This window comes from Prionailurus viverrinus, chromosome E2 (genome assembly GCF_022837055.1).
Source record: "Prionailurus viverrinus isolate Anna chromosome E2, UM_Priviv_1.0, whole genome shotgun sequence".
Taxonomy (NCBI): Eukaryota; Metazoa; Chordata; class Mammalia; order Carnivora; family Felidae; genus Prionailurus; species Prionailurus viverrinus.
Window position 1 is genome coordinate 20,210,766 of NC_062575.1, and position 21,048 is coordinate 20,231,813.

Here is a 21,048-nt window from a genome sequence, read left to right on the forward strand (position 1 = left end):
CTGAGAACAAGGAAGGACTGGAGATGGTATCCCTGACCCTTCCCACACATCCTCCTTGTGGACTCCCAGGCCCCAGAAACTTTTCCTGGCTCCACTTGGCTGCCCTCATGGGGGGAGGGGCCTCTTGCAATCCCTGCAATTCCCTCAAGGTCACCTGAGCTGGCTCAATCTTCTCTTCCTTCTCAGAGGCACGAGACAGTCCATTTTCCCAGCCCTGTCAGTGTCAGCAGCTAGTGTGAACCCTTAGGGAGCCTCAGGGGATCTCAAAGGCTGCTGATTGCTCCACCCATTGGTCCCAGTGGTGGGTGGTCTAAAGCCCCAAATACCCAGTCCAGGTCATGTTCATTTATCCTTCATGTGCAACCTCCTTGTTTTTGATCCAGTCAGGAGCTGCCAGGGCCAAGCAAGGGCAAGGTCATTACTGCGTCCCTGAGACTTGCCCTGGAGGGCTCCCACTCTGATAGAAGAGACAATGGCAGTCTGGTGTCTTCTCTGCTCTGATAGAGGTAGCACATTACATGGGGTAGAGATTATTCCCAGAAGAGAATCCTGAACAAGCGTGGGATCCCAGGGAAGGTTTGCTGGAGAAAGAAATAGCTGAGTACTGAAGCCTGAGTAGATGTTCACCAGACAGATGAAGGGAGGGAAGGACATTCCCTACGAAAGGAACAGAGTGGGCCAAGATAGAGCTGCAGATGCTGGTACATGGAGGAGAAGTGGGATCGAGTCTGAAACCACAGAAAAAGAAGTAATGTCCAAGCCCAAAGGGCCAAGAAATACCATTGGGCTGTGTAGGAATGGGAGAAGTGCCAGGCCAATGATCTCCCCACCTCCTGGGGCTGGCAGTCATGGATGCTGAGCAGCCCCCAGCTTTCTAAAGTCAATGAGTAACTTTGGGGGGCTGGGCAGGGCCGGGTCTGCTGCTGTGGGCCAGTGGTGTTTTCCACTCCTGAGCAAGCCTGGCTGGACCGCCTACCTGCTCAAGTGTCCGCCCTGCCCTACCCCACCCATCCCGGCCTGGCTAGTGCTCCCTGGAGAAGGAGTCCTCTCGCCTGGCGGCTGGACCAAGGGAGCCCGCCTGAGGCACCAGAGGGTGAGGTCCCTGGAGTGGAGGGGTGAGCAGGGCTGAGGCTGGGGGTTGGTGGTAGGGGAAGGACAAACACTGCCCTGTCCAGCCCCTGTTCGGGGAAGAATTCCCAGGAGCAGTTGGAGTGGTTGTCCATGCTCTGCATGCTCAGCTCCAAGCTGAGTGCTGAAAAATGCCAAGATGAGGGCAGGACTCCTGTCCCGAGGGGACTCTGTGTCTGAAGGATGGCAGTGTGTAGAAAAACAGGCCTCAAGACCCTGAACCATGAGTCCTCTGTTCCAGGAGGGATTTTCCTGTGGTCAAGTCCTCTGTGACCTTGGTCAGGTCTTGCCTTTGAGGCTTTACCTGCAACATGAGGTGACTGCAGGAAGTGACCCTTAGAGTCCTCAGGGCCTTTCCAGATTCAAGTTTTTGGGATATTCAGGGCTGCTGAGCAATTGCACTTTGGGATCTACATACAGGCTGGGGAGGCTATGTTGGGAAGGAGACAAAGGTCTGGAGGTGAAACTCCCATGGAGATCCTTGTGGGGCCAAGAACCAAGAGGCAGGATGGCTGGGCCTAGGGGCCTAGGTGGGCCTGGTCAAGGAGCTGGATGCTACCCTGCAGGCAATGGGGAGCCACAGGCCCCTCCAAGAGGAGAAAGTGGAGCACAGTCTGTCGTGAAGTCCCACTGGCTATTTGTGTGGAATGGGCTGAGGCAGGGGACAAGGATGAGAGTGGGTGGAGAGCAATGTCCAAGTGGGTGGGATGGGGAGGGGCATCTCTGGGAGTATAGAAGGACAGGAGACAGGAGGAGACCTGGCTGACTGCCCCATAGTGACAGGTAGCAGGAGGTCCAGCTGAAGAAGGGAAAGTTGCACCTGTGGGGCTTGAGGAAGCCATGGCTTGGGCTGAGTGGCGATGAGAGGAGGGATACTCTCTAGGAGGAGAGTAATGGGAGGGACCCCGTGCCTACTGATCCTGGCTGTACCCTCACTGCCGTGTCCTTCAGGCCCATCCTGACCATGGTCCCTGCCTGGCTGTGGCTGCTTTACCTCTCTGTTGCCCAGGTGAGCTGGACCCTGCTCGACTCCTTCAGATCCTGGCCCTGGGTGTTGGCACCATTGTCCCCCACTCCACCTGGACTAGTTGCACTGACCATGGAAGAGACTAGTTGTGGGAGGGCGTTCAGAGCTGGCTATAGGCCTGTTGTGGGATCAGGAGGTCAAAGACCAGAGGGTGGATGGGTTAAGGTATGGCCAGGCCTATGGAAGGGGCAGAAATTCCCCTTCCTTGTCAGCTGCCTGTGAGACAAGGTGAGAATCCTCCCCCAGGTTCTCCCAGAGGCCCAGCCTGCAGGACTGTATGTGGAAGTCCCAGAAAACTATGGTGGAAATTTCCCTTTGTACCTGATCAAGGTAAGCCTGAAAGCTGGGTGGGTTATCCACCCCCAAGTCCTGCTTCCCCTACCTCCAGCATTTTATCTCTTTCTTTTAATCCTGCTTCCCCAAGAATATGTGCTATAGTGAGTGAGTAACAAAATTTCAATTCCAGAAGAAAGTAGAGTTTTAAGTTGAAAAATAAATAATTGGTTGGGGCGCTTGGGTGGCTCGGTTGAGCAACCGACTTCAGCTCAGGTCATGATCTCACAGTTCACGAGTTCAAGCCCCACATCAGGCTCTGTGCTGACAGGTCAGAGCCTGGAGCCTGCTTCGGATTCTGTGTCTCTTCTCTCTCTCTGCACCTCTCCTGCTCTCCTCTCTGTCTCTTAAAAAAAATAAAAATAAATTTCTAAAAAAAAAAGAAAAATAAACAATTGGTGGTGGGGTTTCAAGGTTTAGAAAGGAAGGCAGGGAGTATTGGGGTGCATCAGGTACAGGGGAAAGAGCTCTGGCTTTGAATCTCAGTCCTATGACTTCATGGCTGTTTGACCTCAGGCAAGTGCTAGCCCTCTCTGAGCTTCAGTCTCCCCACATATATAATGGGGTCATTGGGTGGAGGGGCATCCCCCAGGCCTGGCTCCCACTGCCTTTACCTCTCTGTTCTCCCCAACAGCTACCACTGCCCCCTGAGGAGACTGAAGGTAAGATGGTGCTGTCAGGAAACCCGGACATGACAGCCGAGGGCCCCTTTGCTGTGGATGCAGAGTCTGGCTTCTTGCTGGTGACCAGGGTCCTGGATCGCGAGGAGCAAGCGGAGTACCGGCTACAGGTATGGCTGGGCCAGATGTAGAGGAGAACAGTGAAGGCAGGGCGGGGCACTGACTATCCTTCCCTGCCAGGTCACCCTGGAGACTGAGGACGGACATGTCTTGTGGGGCCCACAGCCCGTGCTTGTGCATGTGAAGGATGAGAATGACCAGGTGCCCCACTTCTCTCAGTCCATCTACAGAGTTCAGCTGAGCCAGGGCACCAGGCCTGGTGAGTGCCCAGGGCAACGGGCTAACAACAAGGTCATGTGGGCAATGATATGGGCAATGATGAGAGAGTAAAGAGGTGGCCAGACACCCAGCATAAGCACAGGGCAGCCAGGATCCGAGGCACCCCCCTCCTATTTCTGTCCCAACCTTCTCCCCCCACCCTCCTTAGAGTCCTCTGGCCCCATCCAGTCTTGGCCTCTGTTCACCTGAAAAGTGGGGTGAAAAGCTGTGGCTCCCATCCAGAGTCCTGATATGATGGTGGATATAAAAGGAAGTACCAGGAAGAGATAGGGGAGGCTTGGGAAACCCTCCCCAACCCCTTCTCCTTTCATGGTTTGTCCTCTCCACACACACCAGGCATCCCCTTCCTCTTCCTTGAGGCTTTGGACGAGGATGAGCCAGGCACAGCCAACTCAGATCTCCGATTCTACATCCTGAACCAGGCTCCAGCCCGGCCTTCCCCAGACATGTTCCAGCTGGAGCCTCGGCTGGGGGCTCTGGCCCTCAGTCCTGAGGGTGAGCCTGAGCTGGGTGTGAGGAGGAGAGAGGTCAGAGAAAGCTGGGGAAGGCAGCATGTGAGCCGTAACAGTAGGATGGGTTGGAGCTAGAGATGAAGAAAGAGTATTCTGGGTGGAGAAGAGCAAAGCACAAGGCTTGAACCTTGTGCATGGAGAGAAAAAATGGTGTGAATGGAGTACCTCAGCCCTATACCCTGGACACCTGAGTGTAAGGGACAAGGCTAGGAGAAACCTGAGGGGTTGTAGCCCAGGATGTTGCTGGGAGACCTTTGGACTGATTGTAAGGGAGACCTGAACCTGGGAATTCAGACCAGAGGCACATGATAGGGAAAGAAAAGCTAACCATATATCTGCCCAACCAGTCACCCATTCACCCATCTACCACCCAACCGTTACACATGTAGTCCATCTATTCAAACATCTATGCAGATTAACCCATCCACACACCCAAATTCCCATGCATTTACTTGGTTAACCATCCATGCATCTAACTGGTCATCTAATCACTACCCAACCACTCATGTGTCCCTGCCCCCATCCTAGTCATCCAGTCCATCAACTATTCATTGTGTGGATAGATATGGAAATGGCTTTGCAAATTTTCAAGTCCTGCTTGAGTGCTCACTATGGTGTTAAAAGTCTTACCCTTGGGCCAAGAAAGTATCCTGGACACCTGCCATATGCTTGGCTTTGTGTTTGGTAACTCACTGAGAAGGATGTCCTGGACTCCTGCTCAGCTGACCATCCTGACCCTTCTAGGAAGCACCAGCCTAGACCAGGATATGGAAGGGCCCTACCAGCTATTGGTACAGGTCAAGGACATGGGTGACCAGGCTTCGGGCCACCAGGCCACAGCCACCGTAGATGTCTCTGTGGTAGAGAACACCTGGGTGCCCCTAGATCCTGTCCACCTGGCAGAGAATCTGAAAGTTCCATACCCACACCGCATTGCCCAGGTGAGTAGGTGCCTGTCAGTGGCTGAAGTAGCCCCATGGATGGTACATCTGGGCCTCAGTCTCAAGATCTGGGTGGTGGGTCTGAGGCCCAGCTTGACCCCTGCTCCCCTCCTACCTATGTTCTTCCCTCGACTGTCCCCATCAGTTCCCATCATGGAGTAGGGCATCCAAGGCCCCAGAACCAGGCCCACAGCCTCTCACCTGCTATCCTCTGGCAAGCGTGGCTCTGGGCCCTGACCTGAGCTTGCCCCAGGTTCCTTAGGGGGAACAGCTGCCACCCTCTGCTGCCATGGGGATTGTCACCCGGGCTTGGAATGTCTCAGACCTTCTCGAGGAATGCCCCGGGTCTGGCCCAGCCTGAGAGGGCACAGAATAACAACCTGGTCATTCAGGCATTTTGGGCAGGGTCTGGGCTTGGACCAGGGCAAGGCCACCCTGGACTTGCTACAACAACGAGTGTCCCAAACAAAAAGACCCTACCTGGACTCCAGGGAGAATAGCAGCTTACCTGACGTCACACAGGAGCAGGGGCCCAGGCTCCCTACCCAGGCACAGTTGAGACATAAGAGCTGATGTGGGCTGTTCCTGCCCCTCATCCTGGGGTGCCCTTATTCTGTGACCCCTCCCAGGTACACTGGAGTGGGGGAGATGTACATTATCATCTGGAGAGCCAGCCCCCTGGACCCTTTGATGTGGATGCAGAGGGGACACTCTACGTGACCAAGGAGCTGGACCGAGAATCCCAGGCTGAGGTGAGGTGAGGTGAGGGGGAAGCCAGGAGGGCAGGCTGAGGGGTGCCTGGTCACTGTCCAGTTGGCTTCTGGGGGTGTCACATCCCCCACAGGCACTGAGGCAGTGGAAGAACACCCAGAAGAGCTGGAGCTGGCCGCCGGAAGGGACCCAGACTGAGGCCAGGCTGGAACTGCCCTTGGCCTTCATCTGAAGACCCCCACTGTCCACCTCAGTACCTGCTCCAGGTGCAGGCTCAGAATACCCGTGGTGAGGACTACACAGAACCTCTGGAGCTGCATGTGGTAGTGATGGATGAGAATGACAATGCACCTGTCTGCCCCCTACATGGTTCCCCAATCAGCATTCCTGAGCTCAGCCCTCCAGGTGGGCTATGGGCCTTGTCAGGGGATGCGGGAGGGTTGAAGTCCTTGTGAACCATCCCATCTTGCTCTTCTCTGGGATGGGACCAGCCTCAGGCCCCTATATCAATGTCCCTACCCTTCCATAAGTTCAGGTTCAGTCCAGCCCAAAAGAGGAGTGGGCAAAGTGAGGCCTGCAGATTGGCCTGTGGTCCCACCCAGGTGGGTACTGTCTTTACAGGCACTGAGGTGACTAGACTGTTGGCAGAGGACCTGGATGCCCCCGGTTCCCCAAATTCCTACATTGTGTATTGGCTGCTGAGCTCTGAGCCTGAGGAGGGAGCAGAGGGAAGAGCCTTCAAACTGGACTCCACCTCAGGCAGTGTGACAGTCGGGGACGCCCCCCTCCAGGCTGGCCAGAGCATCTTACTTCAGGTGATGGCTGCTGACCTAGGAGGAGCAGAGGGTGGTAAGTGCCCTGATGGTGACCCATGTTCTCTCCCTCTATTTCTATCCTGGTCTCTCCAACATGTCCTCTCCTGCCTCAGGCCTCAGCAGCACATGTGAGGTCACTGTCACAATCACAGACATCAATGACCATGCCCCCGAGTTCACCAATTCCCAGGTAAGCAGGAACAGGGGAGAAGACCTTGGGAAGGCACTGATGAGGGGCTCACAGCCCCTCCACAATCTCTCCAGATTGAGCCTATAAGCCTCCCTGAGGATGCAGAGCCTGGGACTCTGGTGGCCACACTCACAGCCACTGATGCTGACCTTGAGCCTGCCTTCCGCCTCATGGACTTTGCCATTGAGGTGGAGGACGTGGAGGGGACCTTCGGCCTGGATTGGGAACCAGACTCCAGTCATGTCCAACTTCGACTCCTCAAGGTAAGGGGCTGGGGGGTGGGAAGGTTTACGCGTATACTCATATGCATGCACAAGTGTGCCATGCCCTGGCCCAAATAGTGACCCAGCTGCATTGGTTCTAGAACCTCAGCTATGAGGCAGCTTCAAGCCACAAGTTGGTGGTAGTGGTTCGGAGCGTGGCAGAGTTGGTAGGGCCAGGCCCAGGCCCTGGAGCCACAGCCACAGTGACGGTTCTTGTGGAAAGGGTGGTGCCACCCCCCAAGTTGGACCAGGAGAGCTACGAGGCCAGTGTTCCAGTCAGCACCCCAGCTGGCTCCCTCCTGCTGACCATCCAACCCTCAGACCGCATGAGCAGTCCCCTCAGGTGAGCCTTACTGGGCTGGACCTCCCCTGCTCCCAGGGGATGACCCCCAGGGCCTCAGAGGGGACTCACATTATCTGTGGCCTGGAATATTTCTCAAACCAAGGCTAATGCCAAGGTTGTGACTCCTGAGGTTGGGTCAGAGCTGGATGAGCTGGACAGGCCATGGAGAGGAGTGTTAGGTGCTCAGAGGACACCTCCCCATGCTGTCTTGAACTGGGCCCTCCCCCATGCCCCACCCAGACCACAGCACAGATGAGGATGTTCCCTGGCCCCATCCTGTCCCTTTTTGGGGTGACCCAGGACTAGTGGTGTTGAGTCAGGCCCCCCAGGCTCTGATAGTAATGCCCACAGTATCCATGATTTAAGCCTTGTCCCTCAACAAGCCCCTGAAGCTGGGGAGGGAGACTAGGCACCTTGGGCACTGCTGCCTAGCAGTGAGTCACAGAGATGATGTGGAACTTGAGCAGGTCACATGGCCCTGGGGGTCCCTGAGTAAGACCCCATATATGGTTTCAGTGCCTCCCTGCCCCCCATCTTCTCTGGGCCTTAGGTTCTCCCTGGTCAATGACTCAGAGGGCTGGCTCTGCATCAAGGAGGTCTCTGGGGAGGTGCACACCGCGCGGCCTCTACAAGGTGCCCAGCCTGGGGACATGTACACAGTGCTCGTGGAGGCCCAGTATGAAGGTACGGCCAGGCAGTGGTGGGGCCTCTGGGAGGGAGAGTAAGCCTCAGGCAGAGAGATAGATGGGCAGGACTGAGCTTTCTTCCCAGGCTCCTTACTGGCATCTACTCTGCCCAGACAGGAAAGAGGAGTGAGGGCTGGGGCAATGTCAGTCTCTGAGATGCCTGCCCTTTCAGACCACCCTCCTCCCTCAGATACTTGCAGTCCTCCAACACTGCCCCTTAGCCCTAGAGGGCCTCTCAGGTGTTGGCTTCAGATATAGGTTAGGAGCAGAGGCTGGGGGCCTGTGCAAGCGGAAGGAGTGCCAGGGGCTGTGTCTATGGCAGGTGAGCCAGAACTCTGAATGCCACTTTGACAGGATGAAAAGCTGGCCCAGGGGTGGGTATGTTAGGGCAGCAGGTCTCGGGTCTGGGCTGGACTGTCCTGTGGTATATGACAGACCCAACAGAGCTGAACTCCCCTACAGTCAGGGCATCTCCACACGGTTGGGCCATGAAACTGGTGGTTGGTGGCTTGGGAGGAGGTGAGGGGATGCCTGGCATCCAGAAAAGCACAGGAAGGTCTGACAGCTGTTTGGATAGTGAAGGGGGCAAGGTGCACTGTGAGGAGGAGACAGGCGTGGGGATGCTGATGCGGATGGACAGGAGGGGTAGAGTAGGGGAGGTGAAGCCAAGACTCAGCAGGGTGAGATCAATGGGCCTGGGGCTAGCTCAGCACTGCCTCCTCTGCAGATGAGCCGACACTGAGCGCCTCTGCAACCCTCGTGATCCACTTTCTGAAGGCCCCTTCTTCCCGGGCCCCAACTCTGAACCACGTGCCCACCCGACACCTCTGCACACCCCGCCAGGACCATGGTGTGGTTATCAGTGGACCCAGCGAGGACCCTGATATGGCTGGTGGACATGGTCCCTACAGCTTTGCCCTTGGTCTCAACCCAACAGTGCAGCGGGATTGGCACCTCCAGGCTCTCAACGGTGTGTGGTGGGGCAGCGGGGGAGACTGTGGCTAAGGCAGGAAGTGGTGTGGCACTTGGAAGTGAGATGCCCTTCCACTGTGAGGGTGGGGCTGGGCTTAGGGCCTATTCAGGCTACTGACTCTGGTCACTGCTTATGCTCCCAACAGGTTCCCATGCCTACCTCACTCTGGCCCTGCATTGGGTGGAGCCACGTGAGCACGTAGTACCCATAGTTGTCAGCCACAATGCCCGGATGTGGCAGCTCCTGATCCGAGGTAAGGCCAGGGCTCCGTGTGCCTGCAGTTCCTGAGGGAACCATTTTGATGCAGGGGGAGGGGCTGGGTACACATGAATGTTGGTTCACACGGACTGCAAATACCTGTGCATGCCTGCACATCTGTGATCAGGCGCACGGATGCTCGTGCACACAGACACACACACAGAGGAGCGTGCTCACCCCCCCCCCCAACACAAATACATATGTGTGCACAAAAATGTGTATTAGCCGGCTGCACTGGGGCTGCCAAGCAGCTGGAGAACCCTCCCCCCACCGCCTTTACCTTCGTCCCCTGCCCTCTGTCCCCTAGTGATCGTGTGTCGCTGCAACGTAGAGGGACAGTGCATGCGAAAGGTGGGCCGCATGAAGGGCATGCCCACGAAACTGTCAGCCGTGGGCATCCTCGTGGGCACCTTGATGGCGATAGGTAATGGATGCTGAGCTCTTGAGTGGGGGAGGGTGATGGATGGTTGGAGTCACAGCCTCCAGATGCACAGTGCCCTGTCCCCTGATGCCCCCCAGGACTGGAGAGGGAACCCCACAACTGTCCTAGTCATTATGCTCCTGTTTCTTGCCATCACAGTCATCATCACCGTCATCGCTGATAACAGCATTTACTATTATATTATCATACGTTGGCTGTGCAATATAGGATTGTCACACTGAATTCTCCCCACAACCCTGTGAGGTAGATCCTGGCATCTCCCTATTTTCCATTTGAGGTCACTGAGGCTCAGAGAGGTTAAGTGACTTGTCAGAGGTTACACAGCCAGAATATGACAGAGCCCAGGTCTTTCCAGCCTATTCCCTTTAGTCCAAGCCTCCCTCTCTATCCCCTTGATTTTTTTTTATCCCTATAGATTTTTTTCCTGGCTGTTTTTGTTGTTGTTGTTGTTGTTTGGTTTTGGGGGTTTTTTTTGTCAATTCTACCACAATGCGACCATGTGCCTGTCTCTCAGAGATCCATGGGAACAACTCACTGGCTCCCGTATGACTCCCACCCAAACTGTTCCCCAGAGGAGGAGACTTTGGAGGTGGGGGTGTTCTGTGGCAGCTGCAGGCCAAGCAGTCAGGCTTCTTCTGGCAGCAGGACGACAGCCAAACCCAGTCTAGACTTGGGGATGCTGTCTAGGAAACCTTGCTTCCTTATTAAACCAATACCAAAGCAGGCAGTTTTTGGTGGTGGACAAGTCCCATGGCCCCTTCTGAGAGCTGATCCATCCCTCTTGGGCCCCTCAGGCATCTTCCTTATCCTCATCTTCACTCACTTGAGCCTGGCAAGGAAGAAGGACCTAGATCAGCCAGTGGACAGCGTGCCCCTGAAGGCGGTGGTTTGAATGGTCCAGCCAGACCCAGTTGGGAACTTGGCCTTTCCATCTGAGTCCACTGGGAGGGGCCCAGGACTGCTGATCACCGGGGGCTAGGACAGTATAAAAGCCCCTTCACCGCCCTAGAGTGGAGGCAACATCACCACACAAGTCTGTAGAGCCTGACCACTGACTTTATGGGCTGCCCATGGGAGTGCTCCAAATGGTGGCACATTTGTCCAATAATAAAACCTCAGAGAGCAGGGCATGTGTTCTAAGGGGCTGCTGTGCCTGTGTCTGTCATGTGCGTGTGTGCATTACCCATGTCCAAGGTACCCATGTACCTTGAGTATTTTCCCATCTTCTGCTGCACAGAAAGGGTCTAGGGGCTTGAGGGACAAGCCTGGGGTCCCCTTTGAGGAGGAACATGGGGACATCATATTGGTTTTTGGTGAAAACTTGAGGTTGGAGCAAAGTGGGTCATTTCTTTTTAAAAAATATTTATTTGGGGGTGATGCACACGTGCATGGGGGTGGGGCAGAGAGAGGGAGAATCCCAAGCAGACGCCATGCTGTCAGCACAGACCCCCATGGGGGCCTCGAACCCATGAACCGTGAGATCATGACCTGAGCTGAAATCAAGAGTCAGATGTTTAACTGACTGAGCCACCCAGACACCCCAAGGTGGGTTATTTCTATGGGCATTTGGAGACCATGGCTGCAGCCCCTTGCTGGGTCAACTCTGACTAGGTGACGGTTGAGGAGGATGTCCTTGAAAGTGTATTCTGTGTTTTCTGGGACATCATATTTGCTAGGGGAGGGCATCAGTGAGTCCATGTCCTGTGCTCCTGTGTGAGCACACTCCTGTGTCTGTGTGAGTCACCTACACATGAGTGGACAGAGGTCCCACAGTCTTAAGTGGGGCCTAAATAGGGCTGAAAAGAAATCGTGAGGGCCTAATGTGGCTGGAACAAGAGAGGTAAGCTTGGGAATGGGTCCCTCTGCCCCAGTGCAGGCCCCAGAGCACCTTTGGATTTCATATACAGGCTGGTGAGTACATGAGGGGCTCTGCAGAAAGTCAGAGAAGGGGCAGCACTGGGAACCCCCATGGCTCACCCTGGAGTTCCCCCCGCCCCAAATGAACCCTTTCCCCTTGCCCAAGATTAAGCCTTGGCCCTGGTGCCCTGCTGAAGCCAACCTCCAATCCCTGACCCTTGACTGGCCCCAGACACATGCTGATCTCCTATACACCCATCCCAACAGTCTCTGGGGAACTAGGGTGGGACTTGCTGTCCCAGGCACCCTTAGCTGATGATGGTAGATCACGGGGAAGGGAGAAAAACAACCTCTGTGAGGCCCAGTCCCTATTTTTAGGAGATAATCTCTCCACTCCTGGCAGATTCTGTGGGATGGGGGCCAAGCGCAGCCAAGAGAGATGGGATGGGCATCCTGGCTGGCCTCTAGAGCCTGACTCAGGGAGGATCCCCAGCCCAGGGATGAACTCTGAGGCTGGTCCCAGCCATTCTCCGCCCAGGGCGTGCACACGTACACACACACACACACACACACACTCCCCAACATGAGGCTCTGCCAACTCGGTCCAAGCAGAGCTTCCTGCTCCTCTCCCAGGATCCTCTACTCCTCCTGCACCCACTTAGAAGTCTCCAAGGTGCAAAGCTCTTTGAAGGTGGCATCTTATCTTCCCACCAACCTGAAAGGGCAGGATTATTGGCCCCATTTGCCAGTGGAGCTTCTTCTTTTTTAAAAAAAATGTTTGTTTATTTATTTATTTATTTATTTATTTATTTATTTTTGAAAGAGACACAGTGCAAGAAGGGGAAGGGCAGAGAGAGAGGGAAACACAGAATCCAAAGCAGGCTCTAGGCTCTGAGCTGTCAGCACAGAGCCTGACATGGGGCTCAAACTACAAACTGTGAGATCGTGACCTTAGGTGAAGTCAGATGCTTAACAGACTGAGCCACCCAGACGTCCCATGCTAGTGGAGTTTCTTGAAGGTCAGAGAGGTTCGGGGCTGCAGCTGAGAGTCTTGGAAGCAGAGTGCAAGGTGGGACTATCTGGCAGAGGTTCGAGTTACCTCTCCTGAAGTGTCCACAGCCTTCAGCAGGCCTCTGCTCCCATGAAATCCCTGAGAAGGGCATTGGAGATCATCTGGGCCAGTTCCTTTTTGTAAAGTTGAGAAAGTGAATCACAAAAAGGTAAAGAAACCTTCCCAAATTCATCCAGTCAGTGGGATGCAGCACCTGAGCTGGAACCCTGGAATCACCCTGCTCTCAGGTCCTTAATTCTGGATGGACAGATAGGTGGGCGGGCGGATGATTGGCGGAGTGAATGGGTGAGCAGGTCGGCGGATTGTAGATGGGTAAATGGGTGGATGGGTTGGTAAGCGGGTTGGTGGGGTACCAACAAGGGAAGAGTGAATGACAGGACACCGAGGTGAATTAAGGCACCTGCCCCAGTTTGAGGGATTTTGTCTTTGGCTTCCAGGCCCCAGGCACCCTCTGACTGTGTCAGTTTTGGGGCTGACCATAAGGTCCATAATCCCCAGGGATGCAGGCTCTGTTTCCCCTAGAATCTGGGGACATAAGCCTCTCCATGATCCCCAGCCTATTTCCTTGCTTAGAGGAAAGCAAGTGTCAGAGAGGGGGCGTGGCTTCTCTTGGGTCACAGAGGGAGAGAAACAGAGAGCTGGCACTGGTCTGTGGGCTTGGCCATGGGTCAGTGAGTGTCAGTAGAGATTACACTAGGGAGGTGGGCCTCATTCTGCAGGCAGGGCCTAGCTGCTAAGACAAGGTGAGGGAAAACCTGTGGCTCAGTATGGGTTGAACATATGATCCAGGCTCTGCCCCATCTTTGCTGTGTGTTCCCACATGAGTCGCTTCATCTCTCTGAGTCTTGGTTTCCTTGTTAATAAGACGGGCTTCACGAAAATGGAGTTGCTGAGAGGACAACATGAGATAATCACCAGAAAATGTGTTTAACACAGTGCTGAGCACACAGCAGGAGTTCAGTACATGTGGCTTTCCTTGGCCCACAGACTGTGGGGGGTGGGGTACCTACTACAGATGCCTACAGCCATGTACTCTCACATTCCCCAGGGGCCCTATGAGGGCCAAGGTTTAGGAAGGGAATATGAGGGGCACCTGGGTGGCTCAGTCGGTTAAGCGTCTGACTTCAGCTCAGGTTCTGATCTCATGGTTCGTTGGTTCGAGCCCATGTAGGGCTCTGTGCTGACAGCTTGGAGCCTACTTCAGATTCTGTGTCTCACTCTCTCTCTGTCCCTCCCTCCCTTATTCTCTCTCTCTCACAAACAAAATAAACATTAAAAAAAGAAAAAAAGGAAGGGAATATGAAGGGGAGCCCCAACTCTGGCCCTGACATGGCCCTGCTGGGTGGCCCTGGGCAAGACACCCCCCTTCAACCGTTGGCTCCCTGCCAGCTCTAAAGCTGTCTCTAGGGGATGTTGAGAGGTCTTATAGGGTTCAGACTGGTCTAGAGCTTCAGGGAGTCACAGGGCCTGCCCCGGTGGGGAGCTCATTCTCCCCCTCTCCCAGGCCCCTTCCAGAGGCACAGGGCCAGATCAAAGGGACCCAGCACTGAGGATTGGGAGGCGGGCTTGGAAAGAATGTAAACATGAGGATATTTTTAAACTTTTTCCAGCCCCAGAGATTAAGGCTCTTGAAGGGAGAGGCCCAGAGACTGGTCTGGCCCTCACAAAAAAAGAGTGTGGGGACCTCTGAGACTCCCACCCCACCCACACCTACCTGTACCCACCCCAGGACTCTAGCTTGCACCCCAGGGCAGTTCTTCCTCTGATTTCATTTCCAGAGGTCCTGCTGCTGCGGATAGCATGTTTCTTCTTCTTTAAAAAAAAAAAAAAATTTTTTTTATGTTTATTTATTTTTGAGAAAGGGAGAGACAGAGTGCAAGCTGGGGAGGGGCAGAGAGAGAAGGGATACATAGAATCCGAAGCAGGCTCCAGACTCTGAGCTGTCCACACAGAGCCCGACACGGGGCTCGAACTCACGAACTGTGAGATCATGACCTGATCTGAAGTCAAACGCTCAACCAACTGGCCCACCCAGGCGCCCCGGAATAGCATGTTTCTAATGAGATGACCCAAGAGATGTGGGAGGGCCCAAAGGGTTTCTAGGGTTGTGGGGGCCTACCTGGCAGGGCTAGTGTTGAGGGGAAGATGAGGAGGGGAAAGAGGCTGGGAGCAAACGTGAGGAGGCTGGGGGAGGGCCTGGATCCAGGTCTGAGCTATGCAGTGAGTCAGGCTGTGGGAGATGTAGGGGCCACTGACATGATGGTGGTTGGGGGTGGGGGAGGGCTGATTACCCCCAGGTGTCACAGTGACTCAGGAACTTGGACACAAAGCTCCCTACATCTCACCACTCTGGATGTCACGGTGACGCTCACCCTGGGTTCTATGACAACAGCCTCTTTTCTCTGAGTGATGCAGCCACCCTCGCACACTCATGCTACACAGTGGAGCACACCCACAGGAGTGTCACAGGGAGACTCAGAGAGGGGACTCAGTCACAACATGCCCCCCCCCCACCTTGTGATCATATCCCAGGCACTCCCACAACTTTACCCCATCCACATCCCCGCTCATCAGGAAGTCAAAGGGTCAAAGTTCATGGGGGTATTTGATGGCCAGCCTGTGGTTACCAGGACAACGAGTAGAGTAGCCGTAGCCCCAGGAGAGGCCTTGCCGGATGTTTCCCATGTTCCAGGGGTGCTGCTATGCCGCCTTCTGCTTATGGACCCAGAGAGAGACAAGTGTCCAGCTCTAGGTCACACAGCTCCTCAGTGGAGGGCAGGGTTCAGGGCAGGCATCCACAAGGTGGCGTGCTGCCTTCCAGATTGCATCCACTGAGGCAGCAGAGACAGAGGACAAGGTCTGATGCTGTCTCATAAGATGTTGTGGGACTTTGGGCCCAGGACGATGCAGGAGCTGGATGGGGCCAGAACTGATAGGACTGGGGGCCTGGTACCTCCCTGAAGACGTTGCTGTTCTGTCCCTGTGTGCATGCCCAGTCTCAGTTGCTATTCTTACCTACTTAGTGGTGGCCACAGGGTCAGAGATAGTGGCTGGGTGGGAGGGAGTCATGAGCACCAGCCCCTTATCTGACACATTCTCTGGAAACTTGGCAGGGACTGTCAGGCTTTGGGGGCCTGGGCAGGGGGGCAATGGGATGGTCACATGAATACGTTTCGGGGGATGGGCTCATTTGGGACAGAGCCCCGCACCAGCTGCCTCTCTGACAGCCAGGCAAGTCCCATCAGAACTGGGACTTCCAGTGGGACTTCCTCCCATGTGGTCATCAAGACCCACAGGTCGTCCTCAGCTTCTTACCCAGTCCCAACCATAAGACACAACCTTGAAGCCTCTGATGCCCCTGAAGACAATGTGTTGGTTTCCCTGGTGAGGCTGTAGGTGGAGGCTGCCTCAATGAGAAGAGCACAGTCCTGTGAGCACAATACTGTGAGTACTGTGTCCTGCCCACTTCTAGGCTGTGTGACCTTGTGCAAGCTGCTTCCCCTCTCTGAGATTCGGTTTCCTCATCCCTTTTCTGGGATGTTGTAAGAATGACAAAGTCCAGTTGTTAGGAATCCCGGCTAAGGGCTGCAAATGTGTGTGTGTGTGTGTGTGCACATGTGCACGCACGTATGCTCTGGTGGGCCGCCAGGATGGGGAGAGGGAGGTGCATAGGTCCCCCACCTTGGAGACTCCCGCCTCATGGATTTTCCATTGGCACGTCGGCACCCTCTCCCCCAAAATAGGCCTTAAGAGCCGTGTGCGACAGAGCCCAGACTGAGGGGACTTTTTTTAGCTGCCCTTTGATTGTCAGCTCTCAAACGGCCACTATTTCAAGCCCCAACGCCTACAGGAGTAGGGCCAAGTGGGGGCCCGAAGTCAGCTCTGTGGGCCCGGCTGGCTCCTGGAAGGCATCCCCTAGGGGGCTAGCCACACCCTCTGACACTCAGCACTGCCTGTCAGGAGAGCACAGCGTCCCCTGTGTATTGGGCTGAGGGCTTGTCCGTCTGCCTCCAGGGAAGCTGCAGACCAGGCAAAAACCAACCTCATTTACAGAGCTCACCCACAGGCTGCTGGCTACCACTGCGAAGAGAAAAGCACATTGTGGGGATTAACGGAGATAATACAAGCAAAGCCCTTACTTAGTGCAGGGGCTGGCACATCACTGGCCCTCAAAAAATGGCAATAGCTACTATTATTTATTAGTGTCATGACAGCTACAGTCATTCTTGTTTTTGTTGTTACAGTAACATTTTTATCTGGTTTCCTTCTGGTCTTTTTTTTTTTTTTAATGCATATATCTTATGTTGCTGAGTTCAGGTAACAATACTCACCCCGCCCTGGCCACACACACACCTGGTTGCAGCAGAAAGGAGCCCCTCCGACTCTACTGGGGTACCATCTATGCATCCCGGATCCCTGAGATTGCACTCGACCTTTCTGAATGTCTGGGGTATAGCTTATGTCATCTCCAATACCATCAATCCCTGCCCCATAGGATTTCAGGGCTCCAGATTTTGAAAGTCAAGTTCTAAATGCTGGATCCCCATATGGCTCCTGCACCTGGATTCTAGAACCCTCTGGATTAAACCCACAGAAATGAGCTTGTTTCCACAGTTAGATGTGAGGAAGAATTTTCTGGCTGTTCAGGTGCATAAGGTTTGGCAATGGGTCACGAGGAGAAATGAAGATACTCTTGGCTTCCTGGTCATAGTGTGTGGTGGCAGGGCAGGGGCGGGGGCATGAGAATGGGGTTTGCCAAGAAGAGGGGGAGAAGGGATGGGGTAGAAAGCCAGATTCTGGGAAGTGGCTGGGAAGGGAGACACAGGGAGAGTGGCTGAGCCAGGTTTCCCCCTTCCCTTCTGGTGTCATTTCCCAGCAGGGCAGCAAGGTCAGCTAGGGTTGGGGGGTCACATGTTCCACCCTTGCTCCCAGTGGTTACTGCACAAGGTGAGACTTCCTTGTTACCCGAAGGACAGAAATAGGTCCCAGGTGATGGCCAGCAATCCATGCCCAGAACCACCAGGGTTATTCTGAGAGTGGCAGGCACAGAGCCAGGCCAGGCTTGGTCAAGTGGACTGAGCTGGAAGTGACATCCTTGGCCTGCAGGTTCACCCTGCCCTTTCAGGAATCCTGAACAGGATGTGGGAACTGGAGCCATCCTCAGGCCGGCCCTCGATAGGTGGGCTTCACTCGATTCCTGACTCAGCTGTGTGACTTTGGGCAAGCCACTTGGCATCTCCAAGCATCAGCTTCCTGCTCAAATGATAGGGATCTTAATCCTTGCCTCTCAGGGTAGTTGAGAGAACTCTGTGAAGCTGACAGATGTGATCAATATATGTGTGAACCTCCATTTCTGCTGTCCCAGAGTGCAAGCCTTGGGGTCCAGAGAAGACAAGGGGCTTGTCTGCATACCCCAGCTGCCAAAAGGCCTCTTACCCACCATTCTGAAGGAGTCAGAGTCAGGCACAAAAGCACGTTTCTGGAAGGGCTTGTGGGGATTTTCCAGGAAAAACTCCATCCAACTGGAGAATTCCATTCCCAGCCCTGCTGCCCAGGGCTCAGGCTAAGGAGGGGATGGTCTGGTTCATTCCGGTTCTGTCCAGCTCCTGCTCCTCGCCTACAAAGTCCAGGTCAGGGTACCTCAAACAATGTTCTTTCACTGTTTGCTGTGCAGTGTGAGGGGTCTGAGGCTCCCAAGGTCCTGCTCGAGGCCCCAGCACAGGACAGTACTGGGTTCACAGTTGGTCCTCCCCTGACTCCTCAAGCCTTCCAGGGCCCTCCCCTTCCCTCATCCACATGTCCTAGCATTTTCCCTGGAGCCAGCCCCTGCCCTCAGGGTCAGCCTCGATGGACATGGACCAGCCAGTGTGATGGACGCTGACTTAGGGAGAGATGGCGCCTGACCCAGCTCAGGGCGTGGGAGCTGACAAATGGAGCTGAAGTAGGGAAGGGTAGCCGGGTTGGGACAACTGCCTGGGCAAAATCTCAGAGGACTGGGACATGCTGTGGCATACTGTGACATTTCTGTGAGGCTGGAGCACAGGTTTGAGGGAGTCTGATGGGCACTGAGGTCAAGGGTGGTAGTTGAACTTGACTCAGTTAGTTGCTGAGCTGGAATTGGAACCAGTTGCTTTCCCAGCCCAGGCCTCTTCCTTCACAGGTACTCCCACCAGGGTTTTCCCAGGGTTTGGCCAGGAACCAGGTGTGTGGGTGGGGAGTAGGGAGGTGGGAGAATGAGGGGGGTGTGGGGGGTGTGGGTGGGATGAGGGGGGTGGGGAGTCCTCTCAGCAAGGGGGCCAGGCTGCCAAATAGGAATCTCAAGACATAACAGGGTGTTATAGCTGGGCCCAGGGGAACCCAGCTCAGCTTGCCACAAGGTGGCCACCTCTGGGATATTCCTGCACCCACAAAATGCACGTTCTGCCCACAAAGTTCTCCAGGGAGTCATTGGAACACTCAGATCTGCTGGGAGCAAAGCTCTTGGAAGGTCCCCCCAGGGCCCTGGGTACTCCCAGACCTACTCTGTCATTTTATTTCAACTTTAGCCCAGCACCTGTGCCCTCTCCAGCTGCAGCCACCTTCTTCACCCCTGTGGAGGGGAACATGGCTCCCCTCCACCCTGCAGGCTGGCACCAAGGTTTATGAGCCAGTGCAGAAACCTCTGAGAGCCACATGGGTGGAAAAAGTTACCCGGTTCTAAATCAGCCAGCCTCTCGGTGATCTCATCCCCTTCCCAATATAGTCATACTCCCCTCCTCCAGCCCCTGGCCTGTGGGCTAAGTCACGAGGGAGCTGGTGGAGGGGGCATGTGTGAGGGCTGGGGGAAAGGATTTTCACTTGGGGTCACACTGTACATTCTGTTTCATAATGTGATTTCCCATCCCACCCCCACTTACAGTATTTACATTTAGCAATTTCCTGTCTAATAATAAAGACTGCTTTTTAAACTGTCACTTAAAGTCCACCAGATGGATGCACCAGAATGTCTTTGTCCAGTATGTTGAGGAAGGACATGTCAGCAGTATTCAGTTTCTCTTTCTTAACCAACAGCAGTGCCACGGCCATTTTTGTTCAACCCCCCCTTATGCAGTTGGCTGACCCTCTCCCTCTCTTTCTCTCTCTGATAAATTCTGACAGATGCTGGGCGGGAGAGCAGGCTTCACAGTGTGGGTGAATAGTTCTGGGCTCTCCCCCAAGCCAGAGGTTCCAAGCCCAGGGCAGGGGGCGGGGGAGGGGCAGAGACCAGTCCAGGGCCACCAGGGCAGGAAAGCAAGGCAGGCTGTGATCTGCTAGTCCCTCCTGCCTGCTGGAGACAAGCAACCCCTTCCCTCCCTCCCCCACCCCCCGCTTCCACCTGCTCTTGCCCTCCCAACCCCCACAGGCCAGGCTGACCAGGGATACAAGTAAAGGCCATACACAGAGGCCGTCTTGTGTTGCATGCACACAGCCCCACTCCAGGCAGAAGCAGAGGGTCCAGCCTCAGGATGGGACTCCCCACAGTCCATCCAATCCACATCTTGCCAAATACTCCTCTGGCTTCTGCTAGAATGCTTCCACGGACCAACAGCTCACTCCTTCCTGCCAGGCTTTCAGGAAATGGGTAGAGCATATTTTTGTTTGGTTTTTTGGTTTTGTTTTGTTTGTTTTTTTATCAGATGAATAGGTATTCAACAGAATTGCGTGATTGCTTAGACAATCACATGAAAGCTAAGAGGAAGTTTTGAAGTCAGATACCAGGGCTCGAAACTCAGCTCCACATTTACTAGTTTTGTGACCTTGAGCATATCGTTTTTCTTTTCCAGGCTCAGTTTCACCATCTGTAAAATGGGTTCATAATATTTGCTTCGGGGCATCTGGGTGGCTTAGTCAGTTAAGCGTCCAGCTTCAGCTTGGGTCATGATCTCAGTTAGTGAGTTCAAGCCCCCCGTCGGGCTCTGTGCTGACAGCACAGAGCCTGGAGCCTCCTTTGAGTTCTGTGTCTCCCTCTCTCTCTCTCCCCTTCCCCTGCTCATGCTCTGTCTGTCTCTCTCAAAAATGAATAAACATTAAAAAAAAATACTTGCTTCATAGGGTTGCCAGATTTATTGTGAGGGACTGGTTCATGTGGTTATGGAGGCTGAGAAGTCCAACACTCTGCTCTCTGCAAGCTGGAGACCCAAGAAAGCCAGTGGCGTGGTTCCAGTCCAAAGCTGAAGGCCTAAGAACGAGAAGAGCCAATGGTGTAAGTCCCAGTCAGAGTCCACAGACCCGAGAACGGGGAGCACCAGATGTCTAAGGGCAGAAGATGGATGTCCCAGCTCAACGGACAGCATGTTTCTGTCCTTTTTGCTCCATTCCAGCCCTGGGTGGACTGTCTGATGCCCACCCACTCCTTTACTCAGTCTACTGATTTAATCTCTTCTGAAAACATCCTCACAGCACACTCAGAAATAATATTTTACCAGTTTTCTAGGCATCCCTTAGCCCAGTCAAGTTAGC

General features: G+C 54.5%; 1 protein-coding gene across 1 annotated transcript; it reads left to right on the forward strand.

The window, feature by feature from the left end:
* The first annotated feature begins 2,022 nt into the window (after nucleotides 1-2,022).
* On the forward strand, nucleotides 2,023-10,955 carry CDH16 (cadherin 16). Its single transcript, XM_047837119.1, has 17 exons — nucleotides 2,023-2,137; nucleotides 2,402-2,485; nucleotides 3,123-3,278; nucleotides 3,349-3,487; nucleotides 3,844-4,002; nucleotides 4,764-4,960; nucleotides 5,590-5,712; nucleotides 5,926-6,076; nucleotides 6,293-6,520; nucleotides 6,600-6,676; nucleotides 6,751-6,939; nucleotides 7,041-7,282; nucleotides 7,833-7,966; nucleotides 8,696-8,938; nucleotides 9,087-9,194; nucleotides 9,507-9,623; nucleotides 10,436-10,955. Exons 1-17 carry the CDS (start codon nucleotides 2,093-2,095, stop codon nucleotides 10,531-10,533), a joined length of 2,490 nt encoding a protein of 829 aa, XP_047693075.1. The 5' UTR covers nucleotides 2,023-2,092; the 3' UTR covers nucleotides 10,534-10,955.
* Nucleotides 10,956-21,048: the final 10,093 nt, after the last annotated feature.